Genomic DNA, 26538 nt, shown 5'->3' with positions numbered 1-26538 from the left:
CGACCACTCTTTTGCATAAATCGGCCGAAATTCCAGCAATTTCGCGTTCAATATTGGCTCTGAGCTCACAAATCGTCGCCGGCTTGTTACTGTAGACCAATGACTTCACATAACCCCAAAACGGGACGGCTTGTTAAATGGGCCGTAAAATGGCCGTAAAGCTCTTAAAGTAGCAACAACAGAACGATTATTTTCATAAAAAATTTCCACGATTTGCAATCGTTGCTCAAGTGTGTAGCGTTCCATGATGAAATGTATACTAATGAAGTTTACAAATGACAAGCGAAAAATAAAAAATATTGCGTCGTTCGCCCTCCCTATCGGAAAAAAATTGAAGCGCACCTATTGAATAACCCTATACTTGTTGTTAAGTTCCATTTTTCACATCCATACCGAGCTACCGACTTCACGTTGGCATTATATATTTTCAGTTTTGTGTGCCTGAAGACGTGGGTTGATCTCCATACTTTGTCTAGCATGCCAAATGCAACGCGCCCCTTAGATATTCGGTTGCGTATGTCAGTTGTTGATCCGCCGTTTTTTTAAATTATGCTGCCAAGGTAGCAAAATTTATTTATGCACATCTTCAAGCGGCGTGTCGGCAATTTGGCATGGCATACCGCTTGTTTAGTTTAGCTGATGCATCTGAGTATTTGTGTGATAGTAAACAAATGCCGTCCGCATAGTCTAGGTCTTCAAGTCGGCAGCATAAACCCCAGGAAAGGCCCCTGCTGCCCGCATACGCTTGTCGCATTGCTAGGTCCAGGACTAGGTTGAACAAGAGTGGAAATAATACACATCCTTGCCTAACATCGGTTTAAACATCGATACTATCACTTAGTGCATTTTCATATTTAACGCGGCATGAAGCGCCCGAGTACAATTCTTTTATGATGGCGACAATTTTCTCCGGCACTCCTTTGCATTCAAGAGCTTTCCAGATTGCTTCATGATTGAGAGTGTCGAACGCTTTCTCGAAGTCGATGAAGCAGAGGTAAAGAAGCGAGCGCCACCCAACCGACCACTCCGCGCTAATTTTCAAGGCGTTTACATGATCGACGCAAGAGCAGTGGGAACGAAAGCATGCTTATTCTTTGCGTAGTCCCCGATTCAATGAGTTAGACAGCCTTTTGTGAATTACTTGTGCTATTACTTTGTTCACCATGCTTAGCAACGTGATTCCTCGCCAATTTTTGCACTCAGATAGGTTACGCTTCTTCGTGAGAAGGCTGATAACCCCCTCTTTTAACTCAGATGGTATTCTTTCAGAGTTCCAGATGTTTTTCAATAAGGCCTTGGATCTAAGGCATATTTGTCGAGTCCTATAATGAGCAGCAAAGTACCCCTAGCATTCGCTGCGTTGCATGTGCTACACATATCGCTATGGACTATGGATATGGGGTGAAGCAGGCTCCCGTCAGTACTCCAACCAATATTTTGCGGTCTTTTCGATTCTCGTTGATTTGTGATAACTTTTCCCTGACGGTGTAACGCATTTTTGCATTTAAGGAATGCACGAAATTTTTAGATGGAGAAAATACGCAATACCGTGAAGGAAAAAAAATATCAAAAGTCGAGACAGATTTTAACCACTTCAAATTGCACTTGATTATACTAAAATTTAACTATAAAACCAATTTTTTTCAAATTCTGGCTAAAAGTTAGTAATTTTAATGAAAACTTTTCAATTTTTTTTATACAATACACTTTGTACAAAAGTTTAAAATTTGGTTTAATATGGTCTATCTTAGAGTTAGGTGAACTACATTTTTGTTAAAAAATAATTTAAATTAAAAAATAAATAAGTAAATAGTCAAAATGTGGAGCTCTGATAATATTGCAACGGACTGGTTATTTGTGAATTGTCGTAACGACATGAAGAGTGATTTCATAAACTCATTTATACCAAGCATTAGAGCATTTTATTTACCTATAAACTTAAGATATGTATCTTAAGAAGATAGGGGTATTCAGAGGCCCGAAAATAGGATGATTTTCAATCATTTTTTTTTTTTGCTAGTCAATTGCTTAATTTTACAAAAATAAAAATATAGCATTAATACATCATGTTTCGACTTGACTTGAGCAAAATTTGAAAAAAATTAATAATTGTAAAAGTTATCGCTGTCCCTTGCGGTGATCAAGTCCTTGGAGATTCATCTAAAATCAATCGGACAAGTGAAATTAGTTTTATTAATAGATAATTTTGAGCCTGATCGAAGCTTGTTTTCAAAATTAAAAATATGGCAGGAAATATTTTTCAGATTTTTGAGAAAAAACCGACAATTAATTTAAAAAAAAAATCGAAATTAAAAGAACAAATCCTTCGATCAGGCACGAGTTTTTTATGTTTTTCAAAGGCAGTGTGAATTTGATTGAAATCTACAAAGTGATACAGTGGTCACCACATCAAAAAACATAGTTTTGAGAAAAACGCATTTAAAATTTTGCTATCTGCTCCGGAGCGCCCGAGCGCTCATTGTTAATTGTTGAATAACTCGAAAAGTATTTGTCGGATTCACTTCACATTTTCTCATAATATTTTTAAGATATTATACATTAAGAAAATGCAAATCAAAAATCCAGTTTTTTCGTAAAATTCTGGCTACCCCTAACTCCTTAATGTACAATATGAGTCGCTATGGGGGACTGCTGATTTCCAACTAATTATAAATAAGAGAAAATTATACTTCGGATGAATACATACATATACAATATGAATTCACACTCGCTCACATGCCAGATTTATCTTATATTTTGCTATCCTTCGATGTATTATGAATCAAGTTTTATGAAAACAAACTAGAAACGCGCATACGAGTATTCATGGAGAATTGCATGCAAACATTTTTTTTTCCTTGTTCACTCCACTCGGGAGCATAGGGCTTCGAACAAGACTCAGCCTTGCGTTAGTTTCGTTAATCTATTTTGCTTTCTGGCAGGGCAGGGGATTAGCCTCCTGCCGCTACGCATGCAAACATTACTCCGCACTAAAGTACATAAAAGGGTACGACATACCTGTAGGCTAAGATATACAAGCAAAGATGGGTGCACATAAATTTTGCTACTCAAAAAACTCATTTGGTTATTTTAAGCCACTGACAGCAAAGATAATCATAAAGCTCCGAGATCTTCGTGTATTTTCTACAACTCCGCCATTTAATAAATTTTTTTTTTTTCTTCCTTTACTTTACACAGTCTACACATTGGAAAATGCCCTAAAAGCAAAAACAATTGCAAAATCTTTCTTTCACATCTTCTTAAAAAATAACCTTTTTATTTTTGTTTATCATTAACATCATCACTTAAAAAATTGCGCCAATTTTTATAGACACTGTCAGAAAACCAGATTAGACGTAAGCAAAATAATAAATTAAAGAAGTGAAAATCTTTCATAACTGAAATTGAAAAAATTGCACTTGTTAAAAATGCACCAAATTCAAAATAAGAAGGAAATACAACAGTAAGCCTAATATTGACAATAAAATTTCTATATCTGTAGGTGTAAGGTAATTTGACAATACTGCAGCTCAAATATAGTAAACGAAACCATTTCCATGATGTATGTATGTATGTACATTGAATAAGTATATCCTGCCCAAAATTTAGGTTGTTGTTGTTGTAGCAGTGCACTAGGTCCTACCAGTGCGGTGTGGTCACCGATCGTCATCGCCTAACTCATGTTAATATACGATAAGCCCAGGAAACGTGCTGTTTCGACAGGTTTGGTCCGAAGGGACAGGGGTGTTAGGTAAGTGAGTTTGAGAGGGCAAGTGAATAGGTGGTCAGAATAGGTGTGTCTTCACATCCCAGACATACATATCGCACCCTAAATACAAAAGGGTCACAACTCAAAATGTACTTCTGCTCAAATATGAACGAGACGTTATCAATAAAACGGTCCGCGGATGACATATGGCAAAAATAAATTTTTTGTTTTTTGGTAGGACTGTTATAAGCTTACAAGGCAAATTTCAGCGTGATATGTCACATAGTTTGTTTTCTGTGCTACTGTAAACAAGTCAAGCTCGAGTGTGGCAAATTTTGAGTTGTGCACCTTTTGTATTTAGGGTGCGATATATTGAGTATATCGAGGTCGACTCTGGATAAGTAGGTGCCTTACCTACTACAATATCCAGATCGTAATTCGACTAAAGTAACACGGGTTTCCCGAGGCAGCTAGAGCTCTTCGTCTGCAATAGCTGGTGATTGACCTCCGATATTGGCATTTGGGGGTCGAGAGTTTAGAAAGGTGGTAAGAGTCTCCCGATGAATGTCGTTTAGCATCTGTCTATAGACTGTCCGATTGCAGTTGTGTTTTGTCCTGGATCTTGTCGGTGTAGTGGAAGAGATGTCTTCTGGCTCGCCGTGGCGGCGACTCAGGCTCCAGCAAATGTCTGCAGGGAGGTAACACCCAAACAGAAATTGTTTGCTGAACATTTTACTGTGCTCCATGGCCGGGAGCAAGGAAGCCTCGTCTTGAAACAGAAAGAACATCAGGAGGCATCCCGTGGCTGCTCTGATAGTAGTATTTTAACAGGTGTGAAGCTTTGTTCACTGCGATTCACTAATGCCAGGCGAACAGACAGGCACAGCACAATTCAGTACCGGCCGACCAATTGCTTTAAATGTCGCCAGCAACATTTATTTGTCTTTGCCACTCAAGTGCTGCCAGCTAATCATTTGAGAGCATTGCTGCGGTTTTCAACCTTAGTGACGATTGCTATTGTAAGCGCTGAAAAGGAGAACAAATTGTCGAAAGTGGCACCTAAAATTTTGGTCGGTATCGGTGTGTCATCGGCTTTCACCTTTAGCTGTAGTTTGACTTCCTTTGTCGAGGTGGAAAAGAGGCTCGCCGTGGATTTATTGGGGGGAAACTGGAGGTTCCTCGCAGTGAAAAAGCGAGAAACGTTGGTGAGATAAACATTCACTTTGGAACAAAAGTCATTGAGGTCATTGCCAGGCAATGTTGATGTCAATCGTCAGCATAGGATACCAGGGAAGCTCCCTCTGGTGGGGGAGTAGGTCGGTGTAATGGTGCTCGGGTGAGCGCCGTGGAACCGCGGAGGTTCTCCTTGTGGTGGTGGAGGGTTGATCCAACACATTGCGCGATATTAAAGCCTTGGGAGCTCAGGGCGCCAGGTAGCAGGTAGCAACAAGTGGCCACAAACCGCGTGTATCACTCCCTATATGTTTCAGCTCTTAAGTTGGCACCACCCGTTGCACTGGTTGGAAGGCATCTTTGGCAAACGCAGTAGAAGTAAACTTCCGCTCGAAGATTAGGCTCAATACCAGCCCTAAGCAAAAGTACTACATGCAGCGGCTCCAGTGACGATAAACGGCACACTCGACAGAGCGCGTTTACTGGGATGGTGGCCCTTGGTCGAGAAAAACTTAAGACATTGCGGTACGTAGAACCGGCTGCCATGGGAATGGTTCAAGTTGTATCAAATGCTTTCAACTGTTTACTTTTGTATGAGAATTGTCATTAGGTCTGTTTACGTAAAAATTATCCAGCAACTTGGCAGTAACTTCATTTCCGAGAATTCTCTCTCAAAGAGAAAAATATCAAAAAAAAGTACATGAACACAAAACCAGTAATGATTTGCAAGTTTTACGAATAGCTATTTTTTATGATAAATAATTTAAATTAAATATAATTATTTTTTTTTGTTTAATTAAATAAATTTAATTAATTGATTAAATTTTTAAATAACAATTAAATTCATAGAAAATGTTTGAAATATACTCTTTTCATTGAATTTTTTTAATGAAAAAGAGTAAATTTGATAAGGGGAGGAAATACTAAATTATTTTATTAAATTTAAAATTAAATAATTTAATTTATTAATTTATTATTTTAAAATTGGTTACCATTGTGTGTATTAAATAAAAAGATTTGATACACTTTTTTTAACTAAATTCATTTATTTTATATTATAATTAACTTATAATAAATTTTTATTTGTTATTTCATTTTATATTAAATTATTAAATTTGGTGAAACTATTTGAAATGAAATATGCAGCTTTCTTCATATTTTCCTTGTTTCCTATTGGCAAATTAATTAAATACCAAGAAGTGCATGCATAAAGCACAAAAAATCCCTTTAACGCTTTCGATTTGTATTTCGGAAACTACAACAACGGCGACTGGAAGCTGTGCTTCAGAAGTATTTCAAATAAACTTGATAAATTTTATCTCAAATATATTCACTAATATGCTCCCTTTTCACAATTTTTATTTAAATTTAGAACTTTGACTCACGCAAATTTCAATTCGTTTTTATATTAATTTTACGATCAGCTGTTTTTCTCCTCTTGCAAATTCTTACAAGTAAAAGTTTATCCAGTAAAAACTTACAATTTCCTCTCGAAACGAAATGTCATTTTGCTCTCTCACTTTCACCTACTTTGCAAGTTCTTTGCTCTGTTCTTTAGGTACATGAACAGCAAAACGTGATAATTTGTAACAATTTTTGCAAACCATTTGCTTCATGAACGGGCCTATTTTCTCGACAGGCGTCAGACAGATATACATACGTCAAGAATGATAGAATTTCTTCTCTACGTTACTGGGTTTACCCGAATTTATATCAGGAAAAGAATTCTCTAGTACTCCAACAGTGGTCTCAAACAAATTTTTCCGACGCGTGTTCATTGTCGCACTCTGCATGCGCATTATGGCATTATGAACAGTCGGGGCTGTGGGAATTCTGCTGCAGGTTACATTCATATGTACATACATACATACAAGTGGATTAGAAATGGATTTCGACTGAGAAACGTTTATATATTGTCTAGGGTACTTACATAAACACTAAGATTTACACACACGTATGTACATATGTATATTCGAATAATTTTTTTTTTTTTTTGTAATTTATTAACTTTACTCGCGCAACTTAATTTTTTTATATAATTTATTTATTTATACTACGTCGAAGTGCAATTGATATCAAAATTGATATATTTTATTACTTTTTACTACATAACTCTTTCAATTTTTTCTCAAACAAATATTTATGGACGATAGGAAAGAACTTAGAAACGCTTTACAAAAAATTAAAAAAATGCTGAGACAATTTTTGATTTAGTCTAGCAGACTTTTCACACACCAAAAATTCAAAAATTTTATTCATAGTCACGAGTATAAAAGGTAATGCCCATTAGAGCGATATACATATTGTGTAATATAGTAATTAATATGTATATATACATACATACACATAAATATATTTCGTTGAGAAAATCCCAAATTTCTAGTGACACTCCAATGAAGTTGCTTCAAATCCACTTGGTTGCTTTATTACGTATAAAATATGAAAATATATACACTGAAAAATACATACATACATACATACAGATATAACTAACTGACAAGCAAATAAGTGTTAAAGTATTGCTAAAGCATATGAAAATTTATTTGAAAGTGATAAGAAAATACACAGAAACAAAACATTTGTAAAAGTGTAATATACATACAGATAAATATATATATATGTCATCATACATACATACATATATACCATATATTAATAAAAGAAAAAGGAATAAAAATGCATATATATATACATACATAAATGTTAATGAAAATAAATAAATGGCACAAGAATTATTTGGTTTTATTGACTGAAAGTTTTTAAAACAAACAGTGAAATGACTTTTGGTAAGGTAATAGATACTTTATTTAATTTGTCTTTTGTCATAGAAAATATTTTCTTACATAAAAAATTTCTACAATATATATGTACACAGCGACAAGAATATCATTTTCTCCAAAAATTTTTCATTCCCAACTATTAACCATTCATAATCTATAAGTACAATTTAAGGACCACCTCACACCATACAGCCAATCGGGGTGCGCTCAGGTAATATAGTATCAAATAATAAACAATGTTAACATTCATTAAGAAACAATATTCATTCAGTCACGATCGGTTTCAAAGAAATATTTGTTGAATTATGAACTACGTTAAATTGCGTAATGTGAATTTGATAAGATTTCACCAGACCGCATACAAGCCATGATCGGCACTATGGTTTGGTATGGCCCTGAATTCCGAACCAGTCGAATTCTTAGTGCACATGTGTACATGTGTTATTTGTGTACTTTTGCACGGTGCTCCTGAGCAAATTTATAACATCTCGCTGATTAGGTGCTTGTATAACAGCTGTGCCAGAAACAATCATATTTGCGCCAGCCTAAAAATTTAAATATAATCATAAACTATTAGCACAAAAATTAGGTTAAAAGAATTTCTTACTCTCGCGCAAAGTTCTATAGTATTTGGTCCAACGCCGCCATCAACTTCAATATCTAAATTTGGATAGTGCTGACGTAGCCACTCCACTTTTGGCATCATATTACCCATAAATGATTGTCCACCAAAGCCAGGTTCGACAGTCATTACTAGCACAACGTCTGCCATATCTACGTACTTTTCAACCACTTGAACCTACATACATAAATAAATACACGGCATTTTTAACATCACAGTTCAGTTTGTATAAAAATTGTTGTGATTCAATTTGCAATGTCGTACTTCGGTACCCGGTTTCAGAGCTAATCCTACTTTCATTCCTGATTCACGTACTTTCCGGCAAACATCTGAAACTTCCTCCATTACTGGTTCAATATGGAATGTGTAAAGGTTAACACCGGCATCAGCCATTGGTTCAATCCATTGCTGCGGCCGTGACACCATCATATGTGTCTCGAAAAACTCTTTCTATTTAATGTATACAAAATAAAATAGTTTAATATCGCATAGCGATATCCATGCTTTAATTTTACCTTAATTTTATTTCTCAGACACTTTACTAGTGAGTGACCAAAAGTAAGGTTTGGCACAAAGTGGCCATCCATTACGTCGAGATGTAGGTAATCAGCGCCATTATCCAATAACTTCTGCGACTCATTAGCCAAATCAGCTAAATCAGCATTCAAAATTGATGGTCCTATTTTCGCTGTCACTGGCATTCTTTATAATTTTTACGGAATTAAACGGAATGTATGTTTTCGAATCGGTCAAATTTAAGGGTCGAAACTGTCATTAAAATCAGATTAAAATGTGCAAGCCATTAGAAGACCAATCACAATAGATCAATTGTCAAAGAAAGTACACAAAATAAAAACACAAACCAAGTTTAAAAATTTGTGTTTGTGTTTCACACTGAAATTTTGTATGAACGCTTGCAGAGAACGTTAATGTATGTTCTCTGCGCTTGTAAAATCAAAGCGAAATTCAGTGATTTGCAGGTTCTACTTATTGAGTAAAATTTAAACTCTGATTTTCTCCAAAAACTTGAAATTACTACCGTTGTAGTTTTTATTACACTTGTTTCGCGAAAATATGAAAATTTATGCATATATTTGTTCTTATTTGATTATTAATCTTAATGAAATTCCTTCAACTTACAATGATTGGCATATTTTACAATTTAATGAAAGATATTTGAGTGAAATTTACAAAATTCTCCCTACAGTTCTTGCTTGTCTTTTGAACCACTACTTATACTCCATTCGCCTGGGTATTCCTTGTTTTCAATTGTAACGCCTTTACATTGCGCTTGTTTTATTAAGAAATCTTTAGCGTCCCAAGCTTGAGAACCGTCTTTAAAAAGAAATATTGCACGATCATCATCCACCATATATCGCTCAGCTTGTATATGATTGTTCCATAGGCTAGTTTGCCATAATTTTGTAATGGTATCAGCTTCCTCGCGGGTTGGATCTCCACCAACAGACACGAATGTCATAAGTGTTCGCCCTTTTTTAGACATTTTTAATAAATTCTCAGGATTGCTACTATCAAGATTGGATAGATCTAGTTTGGGCATTGGGCGTAGATGCTCTGGAAGTTCATCGGGTTCCAAGGGATCCTCATCTTCCTGGAAATATTTTTTAATGGGATTAGAATGATTTCATTTATCGCACAGCATCTTACCTCCCACTGGTCTAGCAACCGTTCCATATCTGCATCCGTGAAATCACGTATGTCTTTTTTCGCCCATTCAGGTTTTGGTCCTTTTTCCTTCTTGCTAATTGTATTTGGCACTAGTACCAATAAAGCCAATAATATCAAAAGCCGCATATTTGAGCAGTAAATATTTTAACTTTCTATTTCTACCAAATAATGAAAAAGCAACTGTTCACAAACGACTCGTAAACAAAACACGTCATTACATACACATTCATTCAAAATGTGTGTGGCTAATCAAGGCGAATTCATGGAAGGTGACTTCGCAAGCAAAAACCATATTTACATGGATTTCATTTTTGCAATTTGGAGGTTTGATTTTCAAAATTTTAATGAGTATTATGCCCGTCACAATGGGTCCATTGCGGCAATGACTTCAACTGACAGATAAATAAATGTGTTTTTGAGCCGAAGGCGCCACATACGTGATGTACGCCGGAAGTCACAAAACCTTGCAACTTTCTCTCTCTGCCGTACGACACATCTGCTACAAACGAAAACTGTTTAAAGAAAAACAATTTGGATTACCTTGAAGGTAAACAATATTTTAGGCCTAAGTGCAAAAGGGGACTCCTCACTCCGTGAAAAAACAGAATTGCTAGCGTAGTTTCTCTTTTTTAACTGAATTTGATTGAATGCGATTGCAATATTTTAATTACATTTCGACATAAACTGCCAGCTTCCATTGACAGCCTCGCCTTGAAGGCATCGTTTGATTACTACCATGAATAGGAAAGAATGGCGACCAAATTCTGGTTGAATACTTTTTGCAAAGAAAGGAAATGCACAGTCTGGAAAACTAAAGTTATTGAACATGCTGCCCATGTGAGCGTCAAAATATGAATTGATTATCCAACATGCAAAATACTCGTAACCGCCCAATGCTTCACAGATGTTGGCATTATATGACTTAAAATTTCTCATATCGTGAATGACAAAATTTACTCAATTTGCAGCCTTGATTGTCAATTTCATTGAAATTTACCATTGAAAGTCAAGGAAGATATAATACCAGGAATAATAGAGAAATAGGTTGCGCCTTCCGAGTTCGCTGTGTCGTAAAATTCTATGAGTAAACAAACAAAAGGAAGGCAAATAACTTGTTTGTGAAGAAGAGAAGTAGGCGAATGCAATGAAAACAACCAAACACAAATATTGTAATTGTACGCACACATACACACATTCTAACCACGGCTCTTTCCGCATAAAAACGGAAAAAATGCATTTGGGGATTTTACATGCATTTGTGCTTTAACAATTTAACTCGCGGCACTTCATTTTGCATCAGTTTGTTTAATTGTAATCTCGAAAATCACAATATTACCAAGCCATTCACTGCATTTTTACGAACATGCAATTTCTTCTACTATTGTTTGTTTTGTATTGCGAAAAGAACTGACGTCAGAGTAAAGTAACTGTTTTTTAATGGCGCCACCTCAGTACTCAATTCGCCTTGTTGTTGGCAGCCGTATGTGTAAACAAATACAAAATCAAAACCTGAACGTTTAAATGCACAACAGGAGTACCTTTGAATATTTCATAATTTTACTAGTTTTGCGGGAAAATTATGTTTTTGAACAATTATGGTGAACCCGTTGCGGTGGAGGAATTCGCAGTTCAAAATTTGGTATTTTTCTAGTATTCCATTGCTGTTTTTATATGCACCCCGTCGCTTAGTTATACTAATTTAAATTTATCCGTACAGGACCCAAGCGTTCCTTTGTTATTGGCTTGCCCAAATCCACAAATGGGCAGTCTGCCAGAAAACTGGTCCGGTGTTGCATACACAACGCGGCGTATTATATCCGAATTAAAGGAAGCTAATGTAAACGCGTTTAAAAACTAGATCTGTATTAATATTGCAAATCTTAAATTTCTTTAACAGCTGCTTAAATTAATCGAACAAAAACGTGTCCAGGAGTTACAAGAAAACAAAACCACAGAGATAAACTTGTCAGATGGCAGCCGAATCTTTATAACGCCATTTCTATGGGCGAAAGGAAAGCAAGATCCGAAATTAATTTTTTTTATCAAAGGTTCATCTCTTAGCATTTTACCATATGTATACGATTAGGTGAATTCTCATTCTGGTATTCTTGATTTTAGATCACTACCTAACGCGGATAATCGTGGATGTACTTGCTAATAACCTCAATACTATTATATCGAACATGACCTTGCGGAAAGCTATAAAAGAGGGAATAGACATTGTTCATTTTAACGATGGTTTTTCCAGGGGCTCTAATCCTAAGGATTCAAAAGTTCAACATACTTGGACCAGGTTGCACCTATTAATTTATCTAATTCGGCCGAAAAAATTATGTGGGTTATACGAAACAACTCTGCCGAAATACATAACACAATGCTGTAGCAAGCCTGATTTTAATAGATTTGTATATATGTAGAATTGATAAATGAAGTACAAATTAACGTTTCATAATTATACAATGTGTATTCATTAAATTTGATCTCCCAATCATTATCTTTGCAAACTAATATTATTCACCTCCGCTCGTTTTTAAGATTGCTAGAACGGGTGCCTCCTGTGCGCCCACCACGGTTCGGCTTAGTGGCTTGGGATTGTACACCAGCTGCTGGGGTGGTCACTGGTTGTGTTGTTTGTTGCACGGCGGCACTAGCATTTGTATTAGCAGACACTGGTCCACTACTTAGTTGTTGTTTTTGAGGTGGCTGTGCTATTTGTTGGATATTCCCAGTTTTAGGGGTAGTTGCTGCATTTGCCTGTTGGATTGCCCCACCTATGGATGTTCCAATGACTCTTTGCCCTCCTTGGGTAGTGGATCCATTACTGCCAGCCTGTTGCACTTGTTGTGAAGGAGTTACCGTGCCGCTGTTATTAGCAGCAGCCACAGGTCCGGTAACTCCAGTGGTGTTTGCCATCAATTGAGGATTACCTATCCCTCCTAGGCCTTGAGGTTGTTGCTGTTGTTGGTCAGGTCTTTTCAGTTCACTCATATTGACTTGCTCGTTGAAAATCATACAAAATTCCCCAATCTTGTAAACTTCGCCATTTTTGCCTGAATATAGTGTTAAACAGTGACGCCAAATGGAGGCGTATCCTTTTGTCAACTTAATAATATCGCCAGGTGCTATAAGCTTTCCTGGTTCATCCCAAATAGAAACATTAATACAGGCAGAGTGATCTCCAACTTTGAAATTTCGAACCTCTCTGTTTTCCTTAGTTACAGTGGCAGTCCCTATTTCCAAAACAATGAAAATAACGTTGATGTTCTTTAATCCAGGCTTGATATCTTTGATGAGTATGCTGCATTCACCGTTGTACATTATAAAATTATGGAAATTTGTTAAATTTGGGTGTAAAATAAATAAACAAAATAAATGCCGTCTTTTCTTGAGCACTCTTATTAAAATCTCACATCCATACATACGAAATGTTTACAAATGTATATAACAGAGTTGATTTTGACAACACAGATGGAAGAAATAAATCGTTATGCAAAGGCTACAGTATTCATCTTAGCATCGACTGGTTTTATCAACTAAAAATTTGTAGAGATTGCGATATCTTAGGCCAATTTTGGTAAAATTGTTCAACCAGTTAAGGGGAGATATACACCTAAAAGCCGGAAAAAAGGTCATTTTTATGAATTTTTTTCAAAGGAAACTATTTAAAATGTATGATTGCGGTTTTATTTATCTAAAAGTACATATATTCAAAAATGTATTAAATTTGTTTTAGCTTAAAATAATAAGAATTGTAAAGGATAATGTAGAATCCTTGGAAGTCCTTGAAAAAATCAGCCTCCGCTGTACCCAATGGCGTTTCTCCAAAAATCATCTGAAATAAGAAAACCAAAAAGATTATTAAATGAAGATCAAAATATTTTGATCTAAGTCCATTGATGTATGAATGGTTGCAACGTCTGAGAGCAAGTTGAGTAGCTGAAATTTTACATTTTCATTTTTCTATTTCTAGATAGTACATGTGTGATATCTGGCACTTGATATCTTTGAGTTCAAGTAGTAAAATTTTGAGCTATTTCATTGACGAGAATAGAAATTTTTCCGCATTTAGAAACAATTAAATTTATGCGTATAAATATGAAAATCTTCGATGAAATAATTTTAAATAAAAACATATCAAATATGTGGGCGAGAGATCCTTTCTGAATTTGAATTTTTTACGTATTTAGAAAATATAATCGATGAGGAACACTTATAACATTCTTCGATACGGTGTTTTTTTTTTAATATATACACGAACTTTTTCTAAAAACAGTTCAAAAAGGATTTCATCCAACATTATATAATTTTTGTAGTTCTTAGAATACTTTCATTTAAAATTGTTAAAATATTCGCATTGAAAAATACGTCCTTAGTATTGAACCGTTCTTTTGGCCATTTTCGCTTTTTATTATTGCTTTTTGTCTTACTTTCTTTATCTAATATTTTATTAATATAAAATATCGCAACAAATACGCAATTGGATACGGATGTCGCATTTTTGTTACGATTTTCATCACTTCTCCAAAAAAAAAACAGGATCACAGTTATTCGAAAACTTTAACTGCTACAACAAATGTAAGTAATAATACGTTCAATCTCCCCAATCCGTAATTGAAAAGCGAGATTTCCCATACAAAATTTCTCTCCCAAAATCTGAGATTATGAAATAATCATAGATAATAACCATACTTTTTGACATACAACACTGTGTATTCTATGCAATAGATCATTAAAGAAAAACGTCAAAGTAAAAATTAAATAAAATGGATGCCAGCAAAGAAAAAAGGTTTGTAGACATAATTTAATAAAATTTTTGTTAGGTATTATTAATTATGCATTCATAAAACAGGAAAAAGCGCGTGTCCATAAACGCTTTGTCCTCTTATTACTTATTATAAAATAAATATGGAATTTCGCAGGTATATTTCTGCCATCACTTTTTGCAACCTCAGTAGACTTCGTTTAAGGATTTCCTCCAACTGTTTATTATTAGCAGCCAATTGCGCAATTAAATTAGCTATTCCTTTTCCTAGTATTTCCTCCACATCGTTAATAATAATTAAACAAACCAAAAACACCGAAATAATTTCTATGAAGAAAAAAATTTCACAACAGTACTAACAGCTGATTGTCAATTTTGCAGGTAATCTGCCATATGTGAACACCTAGATTAATTTGGGGATTTATTGGAAATTAATGCCTATGGGGACGTACTTTAAGTCGTTCTATTTCATTATATCCAACATATACGAGTATATATATATTATTATATTAAAGCTATAATTTGTGGAAGCATTGAATCATGCTGGTTCTATTTTCTTATGAAATATGCAAAATTTTCACAGGGTGTATGCCAATATTTTCATAATGTCGGCATATAATGAGAGGGCTCTTTTCTCGAGAAAAGAAAATACTGTATCACTATAAAACACTTCCTGAAAGGTTTAGGCCAAGATGGATCCACACATGGCGACTTCGGTATAGCAGCCGAATTGTTTTTTTTCTATTCTTAATATTCTTTAAATATTTTTGCTTTGAATGTCAAATTATCCTGCCCCTTTGTTATTGCATGAAGCAATAATTAAAGGTGATGTAAGTAGCCTAATTTTCACCCTGTGTTAGCCATCTTGAAGCTACTTAATAAATCCGTGTTGTCCTCTTGGAAAAGCTACTTTTTATTTCAGAGCAAATTCTAAAGAAAAAGTACTCAAAAGCGTAGAAACTAAAATTTTTGCTGAAAAAGTTAGCAGGCAATACTGTTTTGCCTATTCCATTTTGCTTAGACTTTCGCATCTTTCAATTCTATTGAAAGTTCTGTGAAAATTACATTGATAAATAGCTGCCACATAGCCACATTTAGGTAAGTTTTTTGTTGCAGATTATCAATTTGATTTTTTGTTAATAACTGCTTAAAATTTATATACACAGGTGTGATTAGAGCCCGTTGCTGCGATCCCACAATTGTGCTTTTCATTGCGAAAAAAAATGCCAAAGAATAAGAAAATAAACGGGAAAAAAGATTTCTTGAAGTGCTTTATTTTTAATAGCTTAAGATTTTTCGTGAAATAAACTTTTTAAGTAAATTAATAAAATTTAGATTTTTAGAATACTTTCTTTATATTTAAAGTACAATAAAGGAAACCCCTCAAAACACTACAGTTTTCTTAACAATTTTCGGGGAAGATTTTATCAAAAATGCCTGTGTTTTCTTTACTATTAATTTTTGGATTGTATCTTTTAACAGACGAAATGTGCCAAAACCAAGCTGTGTTTTGTGCCACAAAACGTGGACAAAAGAGAAAGTTAAGTTCGTTCATGTTCCCAAAGACGAAGTGAAAAGAAAAAATTGGGTAAAATCATGCAGCACTTCGTTGAAGCCAGGCGAAAAAGTTTGCATGTATCACTTTTCGGCAAAGGATTTCGAGACCGGACCAGATCGGAAAAGGGCTAAATTGTATAGTGATGCTCTTCCGATGCCTATCGAAATTTTGCATTCTTGGAATGAGCCTGAGACAGCCCCTCATTTAGTTGACGCTTCTACGCAAACAGAGAAAATTCTTTTTTATTTGAAAACTGTAGTTTTATTTAAACGAAGTTTGATTTAGATCATTTACCGATTTTCGAGTGTCTCAACTGGAAAAAGAATTGGCCCATCTTAAGGAACGACTAGTGAAACTGGATGAATTCAAATCAAACGTCAGTCAAATACTTTCTGAGGGGCAAATTAAAAAGTTAGAAGACCCGACCAAAACAATTCATTGGGCTTGGGACGATATGGCACAGGCTATATCCTTGCATTCTGCTGGGCGAAAAGCGTATAATTATTTATACAACAAAGGATTACCGTTGCCTTGTGAGTCGACTGTCTCAAAATGGCTGCAAAATCTTAACGATTTCTATTAACAGCACGAAATACTTCAATATTAGTCGATCGTGGCAATGTTGAGGCCGACGAAACTAACTGGCTCCGTCTCAATGATACTTCTTTAGAAACTTTACAAAGTTTGCTAACAGAAGATGAGATAGTTTCAGACGACTCTCTCTTCGCCAACGATTCATTAAATGAGGGCGCTGACTTTGATAGCTTACACGAAGATGCCCTTGAATATATTGCCGGTTACATAATACGCAAATTAAACCTGACCGATTAGTTAAACCAAGCACCGAGTTCTTGGACAGAATTAAAATGTTGGAATCAGCGTTTAACCAGTTCAAAGGCAGGGAGCTTTACGGTTGGATATCATTTTTACAAAAATTGTTCAGATTAAGTGAAAAGGTGAATTTGCGCGATGACGTTAAACGATTTTTTTTTAAATGCCGGATGCACTTTCGAATAAAGCATCTTAACCGGTGCAATAAACAAAAGAAGAGAACAATGAGCATTCGATAAGATAATTGTAAGTAAAGTATGCAATGCTTAGGGCGTCTACTTGTGTTTCTGCGTATATATAAATTTATCTTTTTTTAACACAGATTTTATACTTGTAACTTTGCAGGTAATCTCGTTAAAAAATCAAATGTATGATTAGCGGGCGTGACGAAATAAAAGTGGTTTTTCCTCGTTAAGAGTTTCCACTATTCTCAAGTAGTTTACAAATGGCACATATAGATTTCAATCCGATGCATGGTCAAAATACATATATTATATTGTATATATGACTCAAATCCATGGGAATAGTTAAGTTAAAAATATAAATAATTAAGTACCACTTATAAAATAACATAAAATTATTCTATGGCTTACAACGACCTTTTTCAATTTTTTACTACATTTTCAGAAAGGGGATAAACTTATGACCTTTTTTCCCTTGCTTCCAAATTGCATCAATGGATTAAGTAGCATCCGAAATCAGTTGTCAAACTTTACTGAACCTTGTATAATTGAATCATGTTGTTATTGTATTGTTCGCGTACATTCTCAATAAAATTTTGATTTTCAACCTACGAAAATGCAAAAACAAAATAAATCTGGTTGTTGTTGTTGTTGCGCTATCGAAGTCACCGTCTATGAATTCATTTTAGCCGACGCCGTTTGTGCATGCCAGCGATAATTTCTAGTGGGCATAGCGCCATCTTTGTGTGAAGTTCCATAGTGCCACTCGACAGATGGTTGCTATATTAAATATATTTAATGTAATTAGTTTTTAATAAGAACTTGTGCATTTATTTTAATTTATTAATCATTTTTCACTTAATCCTTAATAATGTTTCATTGTTCATAAGTAAAGGAGAGAAAAGAAAACACTTTAAAAAATTGGCGATGACAATTCGAAATTATTCGAAGTTTCTTCGAATGCCACATTTTGACAAGTTTTTGCATCCAAGCCAACATCCACCATTTTTGTGTATGAAAAGAAATTTTTTGATATTGTAAATAGTTTGCAAACAATTTCGATCTTCTGTGCAATTATTTGTTACGCGTTCCGTGAGTGTGTTAAAAGTAATGGCAACAAACGAAGAACAGCGAGAAGCTTTAACAACTGAGTTAAAAACCAAGCCCATTTGTCGCTTTTGTCTTGCCCAAGTGTTAGATGATCTCAGTAACATATATGCAAAGGATACTCCAGTTAAATCATTACTCCCACTGCCGGTGGAAATAATGGCAGTTGCTTCGATAGAGGTAAGTAATACATTTTTCACCCAAGGTGTACAGGATACACCGTCTTCCCGTTTTTCACCGAGGTCAATTAAGAACAGAGATTTAGGAACGTGTTTTTCAAAACCTTACGGTGCGAAAGTTAATTGGGTGTGTTTGTAATTAGATTTGATTTGGTTTGGATAAAATTCAACTGCACAGGAAAATTAAAAACAAAAAAAAAAAAAATCGAAACTGCACGCTTTGTACGGAAAACGGTTTTAAATATCGAGCATGAAATACGAAACTTTAATATCCAGTTTATAAATTGTGCATTTCAATATTACAACATATTCGTACACATAAAGTTGTTGTTATAGCAGCATTAACAACCCCCATACATATACAGGGAATGCTGCTGAAGTGACAGTCCTTGGCAGGATATAAATCCGGGTTATTTCGGTTACGTAGAACCGACTGTCGTGGAAACGAACAAATAAAGTGTTAACAACTCGACATATTTTTAAGCACAAATGTTCCGCAAAAAGAAATATGATTCACTTCGTTAAAATTTGCGTTATTAGTCCAAGAAGATTTTATATCGTCAAATAAAAAAGGTGAAGAAGTGTCGGCAGGTTAATAACTTTCATTGCGATGACAATAGTTTAACGTAACGGCTGTGGATCCTTAGCCTTGCCTCAAAACTATTACAATAGTTACCTCATTCGTTCACAGGTAAAATTATCTAAGACGCACACCATTCAAATCCAAACGTCAACAAGAAATCAAAATTTCAATAAAACACCGCATTTCAATTCAAGTTAATTCATTATTATATTAGAAAAATACACTTCATGTATGTTATTCGAAAATACTTTAAAATTCAATTAAATGGCAAAATTAAAGCAATGAAAGTTGGAAGCAGTTCAGTCTCTGCTTTAAACGCACACAAAATAGTGTGCATCGTCGCAGTTGTACAATTTAATGATTATGTGTCAACTCGTTTTATTTCACATATAATGATAGTTCATTATAACGAAAACAATAGCAATTTGTAAAGAATTTTACATTCTTTCGTTTTAAGCCACGTGTTCATCAAATAGTTGTGTTGTGACTTAAGCACCTTTAGACGGTTTGTCAGTGAAGCGCAATATACGAGTTAACATTGATGTAACACATGGAATTTGTTTTTGCTGATGCATTATGGGACAATCTGGCACACACGACTCGAAATCGACTGCAACACGCTGATTGACGAATGTTAGTAATGTTAAAATGTCATGCTTTTTGCCATTTTCATTTAGCTCTTCCACTAGTGACTGCATAAACCACGAACCATTAGTGGTGTTGCGCCATGAATAGAAGCCCGGTATGGTTGAATAGGCAATTAAAAAATCGGCATGAACTGGAATTTTATAGCTCATCGATGTTTCACCATCTGTTTCAGTCTTACGCATATGTACCCCGGGATCAAAATGATCACCCTGACAGGCTTGAATGAAAAATAATTTTGGTTTACCAGCCAAAGTTGGGCAAGTGTGTGCAGTAAAATAGTGCCAAATAGTATCCAATTTGTATTGCACATCCTTCGCGTAGAGGTAGCCGTGTTCACCATGCGACAGTATAGCCACGGCAATGCAGTCGTTGTGGGTATGATCTTGAGAGGCAGCTAAAAGAAACACACTTTTTTCAGTACCTTAAAAAATTAATAAAAAAAAAAGATTTTGTTTACCTTTATCAACATATTTGAGAATGTCTCTTAGTTTGCAGTCCTTATAAGTGTTCACCTGGAAGTGCAATTTTTTCAGAGCAGCACTCAAGTTGTCACAGTCCACGTTGGTACCTTGTCGCGGTTTTAATGAGGGTATATCGAAATGCTCATGGTTGAAAATTAAGGCAAGTCCGCGATTTTTATGATTCATGTTGTATTCACTCGCATGACGTTCAGTTGGCATATAAGCCGTATATTTGTTAAAGCTGAAGCAATGGAAAAAAGAAAATAATTCATTAACCACATCAAGTTGAAGTTTATCTGCATTAAAATGTTCTTTAAAAAAAAGCTACCAAAATATATTAGTGATACCGAAGTACACTCAAGTACATAAGTTAATCAAAAATAGTAAATTCGTATTGTACATAATTTTTAGGTTTGTAATTCGTGCACTCAAATTTCTAAATGTTTTAGGCAATTTTCTGCATTATATGAGAAATTAATTAAAATTTATCATAACCATATATATGTATGTATGTACATACGATAGACTACATTTGTTATCACCACTTACTCTGCACCAGCGTCCTCAATACTTCCATTATTGCTTTTGTTTGTGAACGACGCATTGGGTCCAACCGCATTGTTTTCATTACCAGTGCATTTCTCTCGTCCCGTCGGTTGTGCATCTAACTTATCACAACTCGGCATTAACACGCCACTTTTGTCCTTTCTACCTATGTATTCATACTTTATGGCAATGCACTCGTCCGTCATCACGTTATTTCGTCGTTTCGTTGCTACAACTGCAGGTTTTTCCTTTTACTCAGTCTTTTCAGCGCTTCTCACCACGCCTCCTTTCATATAACAATTAGAGAAACCTGCGTAGTTTGGTGCTGCTTCTGTTAAAACTAAAATCTATGAATTGCACTAAACAACCACCCAGGATTGCTTATCGTTTTCTCGAATTTAAATGCGCGGCAGCTGTTGCTTCGTTGTCGGCATTAAATTTAATTCATATTCGATTGAAAATTAGTTTTCATAGCACAATTCTCTACCCAAAATGGATAGACCACTTTTCGGGCAGTTTCGTATGTAGCTAATACTCCGCAATAATTCAATCGGAGGTCAGTACGTTTAGTCAGTACTCCTAATATTCTAAGCAACAAATAAAAACAACTAGTCAAATACTCAACTGCATCAAAAAACTAACCGAACTATAAAAACAATACTACACTTGTTTGCTAGATAGAAGCAAAAAACTGATTGGCGTGCGACGCCGTATAGTTCTTTGAAATGAAACAACATTGACGTGTTATCGGTATATTCGAAACGGTATTGGCACTTTAGTTACTTTTATGAAGAGTGTTCTGTGTATACTTTTTTATGTATAGTAAACTCCTATCGGAACAAGTAAAAAATGTGTGCGTTTCGCTAAAAAAAATGAGTTAGTTCTATTGAACCTAGCCGGAACCTTATAGTGATTATTACGCTACTAAAATTTGTACATCTCTCGAAAACTACTTAAATTTTTGTAAAACTGAGTTCGTTATTGGAAGGGTAATGTAAATACTTCCTTAGTATTTGCTGAATTTTAAAAAAAATGAAAATAAATTGTTGTTGGAATTTTAGAAAAACTTGTGTTAAACTACTTTTTTTCCGAAAGGCTAAAAGTCTATTTTGCACATCTCTTCGAAAGCTACTTAGCTTTTTGTAAAACTGAGTTCGTTATTGGAAGGGTAATGTAAATACTTCCTTAGTATTTGCTGAATTAAAAAAAAAATAAAAGTAAAATGTTGGTGGAAAATTAGAAAATTGTGTTAAACTACTTTTTTTTCGAAAATTTGCCAAATTAGAAAGTATAATCAATTGAAATATCATTTGTCTAACTCCGGTTACGCTATCCACTGTATTTCTGCGTAGAACTCCTTTCTGCGTCATTACAATATAGTCAATTAATATCCACTGTTCAAAAATCGTGTTTTCGTAATAGTTATGTTTTTTTTTTATCCAAGCGTGCCTACTACTTTTAGAAAACTCGTGGGTAGTACTTATAGTTTCACTCTCACTTTCTCATTCGTATTTATGACCCAAGTTGATCCAAATTCGAATCACATTTTAGCTACATGAAGAGAAGTATTTTATCCTAAAATTTACTATTTATATGGCGCTAGAGTCGCCGTTTTTATATTTTAATGTTAGTCTGTTTAGCAAGCCGGACTTATATTTAGCTAAGGACTGTTTAACTGGCAGTTTTCCCTAAAGTGGGCTACCAAGGTATTACAAAAATCGTCAGCTTCGCTACACACACTCAACCGATTGCAAGGAAAACAAAAAAAATTGTCAGCTATCAATCTGACCACACACACATTGATCTATTGAAATTTAAACCGATTGTTATGATTTTTTCCGTGTTCGTAGTCCGCTTAAGAATATGTGTACTATTTTAAGCTGATACACCAACATAAACATGGCTGAATTGATTGATGTTTTCTTCAGGCGATATATATTAAAAAGCGGCTTCTAGTGCTTTATTGAAACTTATAATTTGTATAAAATAATTTTTTATTATTAATAAGGCTTGGATTAAAATTGTACTTACGTATTTTTAAATATCTCAATATTAATAATATTGAGTAAAGGCCTATTCATTACTTGCTGAAAATTTCCACACTTATACCAAAAACTAGGTTTGCCAACACTTATTAGATACGAGCAAAAAACAGAACATACAGAATGGACAAAGTTGGAAAAACTGATTATGTACGAAACAAATGTTCATTGTTTTCTCTCATTCGGTTCACCCTGTGTTATATTAAAAAAATATTGCTAATGTTAGGTATTAAATCCTTGTGCTTGATTTTCTGCTATAAATGCTTAATTAAATTGGGCTCTTTTGCAGCTTTAATATTGTTTGGACAATTATTAGCTTTTAATTTGGTTAACTTTGATGGAAAATATCAGATAATAGTTTTTGAAAGCCGAAATATAGTTATGGATTTTCAGTGTGAATAGGTGAAATGAAATGGTTGAAGTGCCAGTGAGTTAAATGTTAAAAAAAAGTTCGGGGGAAAAACTCAAAACTTTTAATTAGCTCCTTAAATACATGTAGTTTATTTAGATTACCGTACTTTTCACATAAGTATTCCCTTCATAAACATACTTGCACTTAAAGTGTATTCTATTTTGTTGGTGTTATAACGAGTTCGTTTTGAATAATGTTAACGAAGTGTCTGTGCTTGACCGCAACGATATTAGCATAAAACCGTTACATCTGTTATAGTGATCTTTAGCACCTCTTCAATTCAAAAAATGTGTATCAAAAATTCTTTTAGTTTCAATATACCAAATTCTTAGTCTGAAAAAATTAAAATTAGAATATATTTTTTCATAATCTTAACATATTTTTAGGTATTTCTAAACGATGGAATGCCGCCTTCGGTATGTTTAAAATGTCGGTTGACATTCGACTACTGTTATCGGTTCAAGCAAATGTGTAAGAAGGCGGAAAATTTGTTGAGCCAAGTTCCACTTCTTGGAGACTGGCCGGCTCCATTGAAGAGACCAACTATACCGTCAGAGCTTTTACCAAAGCTTTCTATGGTGCCCAACGAAGATAAAAGTTTTAAACACCAAGAAGATGCATCATCCTCTGCTAGTAAAGACCAACCACAAGCCCAGCCACTACAACACAGCGCTAAAGTAGGCATTTCAAAACCAACTAATTCCAAGAAAACATCCACGTCTGTATCAACTCCCAGGAAAATACTTAATTCCGATCCAGCTGCTTTGCCGGAACCACCGATGCCAATGCGTGTAAAAAAAGAGAAAAGTGACGAGGCTTTTAGTTTCCTTACTAAAGTGGAAAATAATGAGGAAATCTCAATAGATGATGTGCAACGTTTGATTGCTTCTGAAGATCTTGAATTTACCTCACTAGATGTGCAATTCAGGGAATTCACTCCTACTAAGGCGGCCACATCAACTACGAACACAACGAAAATGAAACCAAAAGTACTAAACAAATCCTCCATACGCATATTGAACAAGGAAGCTGACGTAGATGTGGAACCACGGCTTAAACAACCACAGCTAAAACAGGACGAGGATGGAAACGTTTCTATTGTGACTGAAATATTGGATCCTAATGAGCCTTATGAAACTGAACCAGACCCCATAAAGAACGCGGCTCCAGTCAAGACAAATGTTTTTCCATGCCCCTACTGTGAGCGCACATTTCCGCTGTTGCAGCTGCGTGACATCCATGTCGTGAATCATACGCGAGAACGTCATTATCAATGCGGGGACTGCGATCGTTCATTCTTCTCCAAGTACGATCTTCAAAAACATATCGTAATTCATACTGGTGAACGCAAGTATAAGTGCTCAGTTTGTGACAGAGGTTTCACTAGACCTGCACTATTACATAGGCATGAAAAAATACATACTGACATACCCAAGTATCTTTGCATATTTTGCGAGAAGACATTCTTGTCGAAAGATGATATGGAGAAGCATACTGAACGGCATCGAAAAAACCGACCATTCAAGTGTAAAGTGTGCTCCAAAGCATTTGCCTTTAAACAAGGTCTGGAACGTCACGAAGTAAGTTAAGATTTCTAATTGTGCAAGATTATTTTGTAGATAAAATGTGATTTGAATTCTTTTAGGTGGTACATTCAACCGAACAGCCATACTCCTGTCAATATTGTGACAAAAGTTTCTGCACATCTTCAAAGTTGGCACGCCATCTTGTTGCACACGCAGGGAGCCGACCCTTTCCATGTAAATTTTGTCCAAAATCATATTTGCTTTCGCATCACTTGTCACGTCACATGCGTACACACAAAGAAGGCGTCATTATGTATTCCTGTAACGAATGTGATGAAGTTTATAAGACATGCAACGAATTAGTTTTGCACTCTGCAGTACATGCAACTGTAACACTGACATGCCCACTATGTCAACAAGTATTTGAAGATGTAGAGTCGGTAACAGCGCACATTAAGGAACATGCCAGTAATGAGTCGTACCCCTGCGAGTTCTGTGACTTAATTTTTCTTACTCTTAATGAACAAAACTATCACATAAATAGTGCGCACTCTGCGGATCTGGCAGCATATAAGGAGGATTTCAAGAATATAACATCCGAACAGAAACAAAAAAACGATGAAGAAATAGAAGAAGTTATTGAAGAATTCCTTATTGATGAAATACTCACAGATGATAATGAATCATTTAATATATCCAAAGACAGCAAAGGTAGGGCATGTTGTAATGTTATATTGTAAAATACATTTAATCTAATTCTTATATGCAGACGATACAGACAAACAAAACGTTGAAGAAACGAAACAACTGAATGCCGAAGTTGAACAACATTACGATGAGGAATATTGTTTGAATGAGATTATCGACGATCAGGAGCCTCCTACAAAGAAAAGTAAAGTTATTGTCACAACTGGTACAAAAATTGCAAAGACTACTGCAAATGAAGGCGGTGTTCCATTGCGCCGCAAAGCAGTGAGAAACAATGCAGAAAATGTAGTCGAGCACACCTCGCGAAAATCACCTAGAAATATTAGTGTAAGTCGAAATTCGGCGAATAGCAGTGGACCGACAACAAATCAAACATCACAAGCTGAACATAGTAATGACAATGCCGAAAGTGGATCATCTTCTACCAGTAAGGAATCGAAAACTTTACAGAGGTCCAACCAACGAAAATTGACAGCCGGTATAGGAAGTATGGAGACTGATTCTAAACCTGTAACACTTAATAAAGCGGGTGTAGCACTTGGAACGGAGGCTGGACCTGCGGGTGATACGGTTACAAAAATAAAAGTAGGTGAAAAAAAAATGAGAGTACAGAAAATTGTCGTCACAAAAGCGGAAGCAGCAGCCATGGCCAAAGAAGGACGTTTACGTATAAAGGATGGGAATTTGATACTCACAACGAAGGCGTCAAAATAATACAAGATATAAATATACAATTGTACTGTATGTTTGAATTAAAATTTTCAACAAGTCTCGTATCCAAATATATATACAAGTATATACATACGTATTTAAAGTAAGTTTTTGTGTCGATTTAGCTAGAATTTGTCTTGACCCAGTATATTTATGTACTTTTGCCTGCATATAACATAGTACGCAGACCAAAAACCTGAATATCGGACTATTTTTAGGAAAATGCATATTTACGGAAATGAATGTTTCGTATAAAAGCAATGGTAATTAGGAAAACCCCTTCGATTTGTAGGAAAAAGAAAAAATAAG

The 26538-nt window shown here is 35.1% G+C and overlaps 6 protein-coding genes across 8 annotated transcripts; 2 read left to right on the top strand and 4 right to left on the bottom strand.

Annotated features, from left to right (window-relative positions):
- Positions 1 to 7659: 7659 nt before the first annotated feature.
- LOC128866317 (ribulose-phosphate 3-epimerase) lies at positions 7660 to 9083 on the bottom strand. Its single transcript, XM_054106942.1, has 4 exons — positions 8800 to 9083; positions 8549 to 8734; positions 8270 to 8461; positions 7660 to 8207 (listed from the first exon to the last, which is right to left on the bottom strand). The coding sequence occupies exons 1-4, from the start codon at positions 8983 to 8985 to the stop codon at positions 8082 to 8084; spliced, it is 690 nt and encodes a 229-aa protein (XP_053962917.1). The 5' UTR covers positions 8986 to 9083; the 3' UTR covers positions 7660 to 8081.
- Positions 9084 to 9296: 213 nt separating this feature from the next.
- On the bottom strand, positions 9297 to 10194 carry LOC128866319 (LDLR chaperone boca). The gene is made up of 2 exons (XM_054106945.1): positions 9953 to 10194; positions 9297 to 9896 (listed from the first exon to the last, which is right to left on the bottom strand). The coding sequence occupies exons 1-2, from the start codon at positions 10097 to 10099 to the stop codon at positions 9486 to 9488; spliced, it is 558 nt and encodes a 185-aa protein (XP_053962920.1). The 5' UTR covers positions 10100 to 10194; the 3' UTR covers positions 9297 to 9485.
- Positions 10195 to 11438: 1244 nt separating this feature from the next.
- On the top strand, positions 11439 to 12459 carry LOC128866318 (uncharacterized). 2 transcript variants are annotated; one of them, XM_054106943.1, is made up of 4 exons: positions 11446 to 11612; positions 11691 to 11810; positions 11871 to 12021; positions 12092 to 12455. In XM_054106943.1, exons 1-4 carry the CDS (start codon positions 11553 to 11555, stop codon positions 12388 to 12390), a joined length of 630 nt encoding a protein of 209 aa, XP_053962918.1. In that variant the 5' UTR covers positions 11446 to 11552; the 3' UTR covers positions 12391 to 12455. The 2 variants fall into 2 exon arrangements, with proteins under 2 accessions (XP_053962919.1, XP_053962918.1); XM_054106944.1 differs by lacking the exon at positions 11691 to 11810 and having other exon boundaries at positions 11439 to 11612; positions 12092 to 12459.
- Positions 12362 to 13420, bottom strand: LOC128866315 (SOSS complex subunit B homolog). The gene has a single exon (XM_054106941.1). The coding sequence runs from the start codon at positions 13391 to 13393 to the stop codon at positions 12488 to 12490; it is 906 nt and encodes a 301-aa protein (XP_053962916.1). The 5' UTR covers positions 13394 to 13420; the 3' UTR covers positions 12362 to 12487.
- Positions 13421 to 18020: 4600 nt separating this feature from the next.
- LOC128868883 (zinc finger protein 91-like) lies at positions 18021 to 26424 on the top strand. Of its 2 annotated transcripts, none has more exons than XM_054111453.1 (4): positions 18021 to 18593; positions 23671 to 24864; positions 24930 to 25521; positions 25580 to 26424. In XM_054111453.1, the coding sequence occupies exons 1-4, from the start codon at positions 18417 to 18419 to the stop codon at positions 26230 to 26232; spliced, it is 2616 nt and encodes an 871-aa protein (XP_053967428.1). In that variant the 5' UTR covers positions 18021 to 18416; the 3' UTR covers positions 26233 to 26424. The 2 variants fall into 2 exon arrangements, with proteins under 2 accessions (XP_053967428.1, XP_053967429.1); XM_054111454.1 differs by lacking the exon at positions 18021 to 18593 and adding an exon at positions 23192 to 23299.
- On the bottom strand, positions 19358 to 21538 carry LOC128868884 (caspase-1-like). The gene is made up of 3 exons (XM_054111455.1): positions 20834 to 21538; positions 20281 to 20525; positions 19358 to 20217 (listed from the first exon to the last, which is right to left on the bottom strand). Exons 1-3 carry the CDS (start codon positions 21034 to 21036, stop codon positions 19664 to 19666), a joined length of 1002 nt encoding a protein of 333 aa, XP_053967430.1. The 5' UTR covers positions 21037 to 21538; the 3' UTR covers positions 19358 to 19663.
- Positions 26425 to 26538: the final 114 nt, after the last annotated feature.

Source organism: Anastrepha ludens, chromosome 6 (genome assembly GCF_028408465.1).
Source record: "Anastrepha ludens isolate Willacy chromosome 6, idAnaLude1.1, whole genome shotgun sequence".
Classification (NCBI taxonomy): Eukaryota; Metazoa; Arthropoda; class Insecta; order Diptera; family Tephritidae; genus Anastrepha; species Anastrepha ludens.
This window is presented reverse-complemented; position numbering and strand designations above follow the sequence as displayed.

Bases quoted from the DNA above. Each gene is read 5' to 3' on its own strand.
- LOC128866315 (XM_054106941.1), bottom strand. From the start codon at position 13,393: ATGTATGGATGTGAGATTTTAATAAGAGTGCTCAAGAAAAGACGGCAT.
- LOC128868884 (XM_054111455.1), bottom strand. From the start codon at position 21,036: ATGACGGACGAGTGCATTGCCATAAAGTATGAATACATAGGTAGAAAG. The intron at 20,526-20,833 runs GTAAGTGGTGAT...CCATTGCTTCAG, and splicing joins ATTGAGGACGCTGGTGCAGA to CTTTAACAAATATACGGCTT. The intron at 20,218-20,280 runs GTAAACAAAATC...TGTTTCTTTTAG, and splicing joins TCTCAAATATGTTGATAAAG to CTGCCTCTCAAGATCATACC.
- LOC128866317 (XM_054106942.1), bottom strand. From the start codon at position 8,985: ATGCCAGTGACAGCGAAAATAGGACCATCAATTTTGAATGCTGATTTA. The intron at 8,462-8,548 runs GTACGACATTGC...TTATGTATGTAG, and splicing joins CTCTGAAACCGGGTACCGAA to GTTCAAGTGGTTGAAAAGTA. The intron at 8,208-8,269 runs GTAAGAAATTCT...TTAAATTTTTAG, and splicing joins CTATAGAACTTTGCGCGAGA to GCTGGCGCAAATATGATTGT.
- LOC128866319 (XM_054106945.1), bottom strand. From the start codon at position 10,099: ATGCGGCTTTTGATATTATTGGCTTTATTGGTACTAGTGCCAAATACA. The intron at 9,897-9,952 runs GTAAGATGCTGT...AAATATTTCCAG, and splicing joins GGTTGCTAGACCAGTGGGAG to GAAGATGAGGATCCCTTGGA.
- LOC128866318 (XM_054106943.1), top strand. From the start codon at position 11,553: ATGTTTTTGAACAATTATGGTGAACCCGTTGCGGTGGAGGAATTCGCA. The intron at 11,613-11,690 runs GTATTTTTCTAG...TTATCCGTACAG, and splicing joins AATTCGCAGTTCAAAATTTG to GACCCAAGCGTTCCTTTGTT. The intron at 12,022-12,091 runs GTTCATCTCTTA...TCTTGATTTTAG, and splicing joins ATTAATTTTTTTTATCAAAG to ATCACTACCTAACGCGGATA.
- LOC128868883 (XM_054111453.1), top strand. From the start codon at position 18,417: ATGGCAACAAACGAAGAACAGCGAGAAGCTTTAACAACTGAGTTAAAA. The intron at 24,865-24,929 runs GTAAGTTAAGAT...GAATTCTTTTAG, and splicing joins AAGGTCTGGAACGTCACGAA to GTGGTACATTCAACCGAACA. The intron at 25,522-25,579 runs GTAGGGCATGTT...TCTTATATGCAG, and splicing joins TATATCCAAAGACAGCAAAG to ACGATACAGACAAACAAAAC.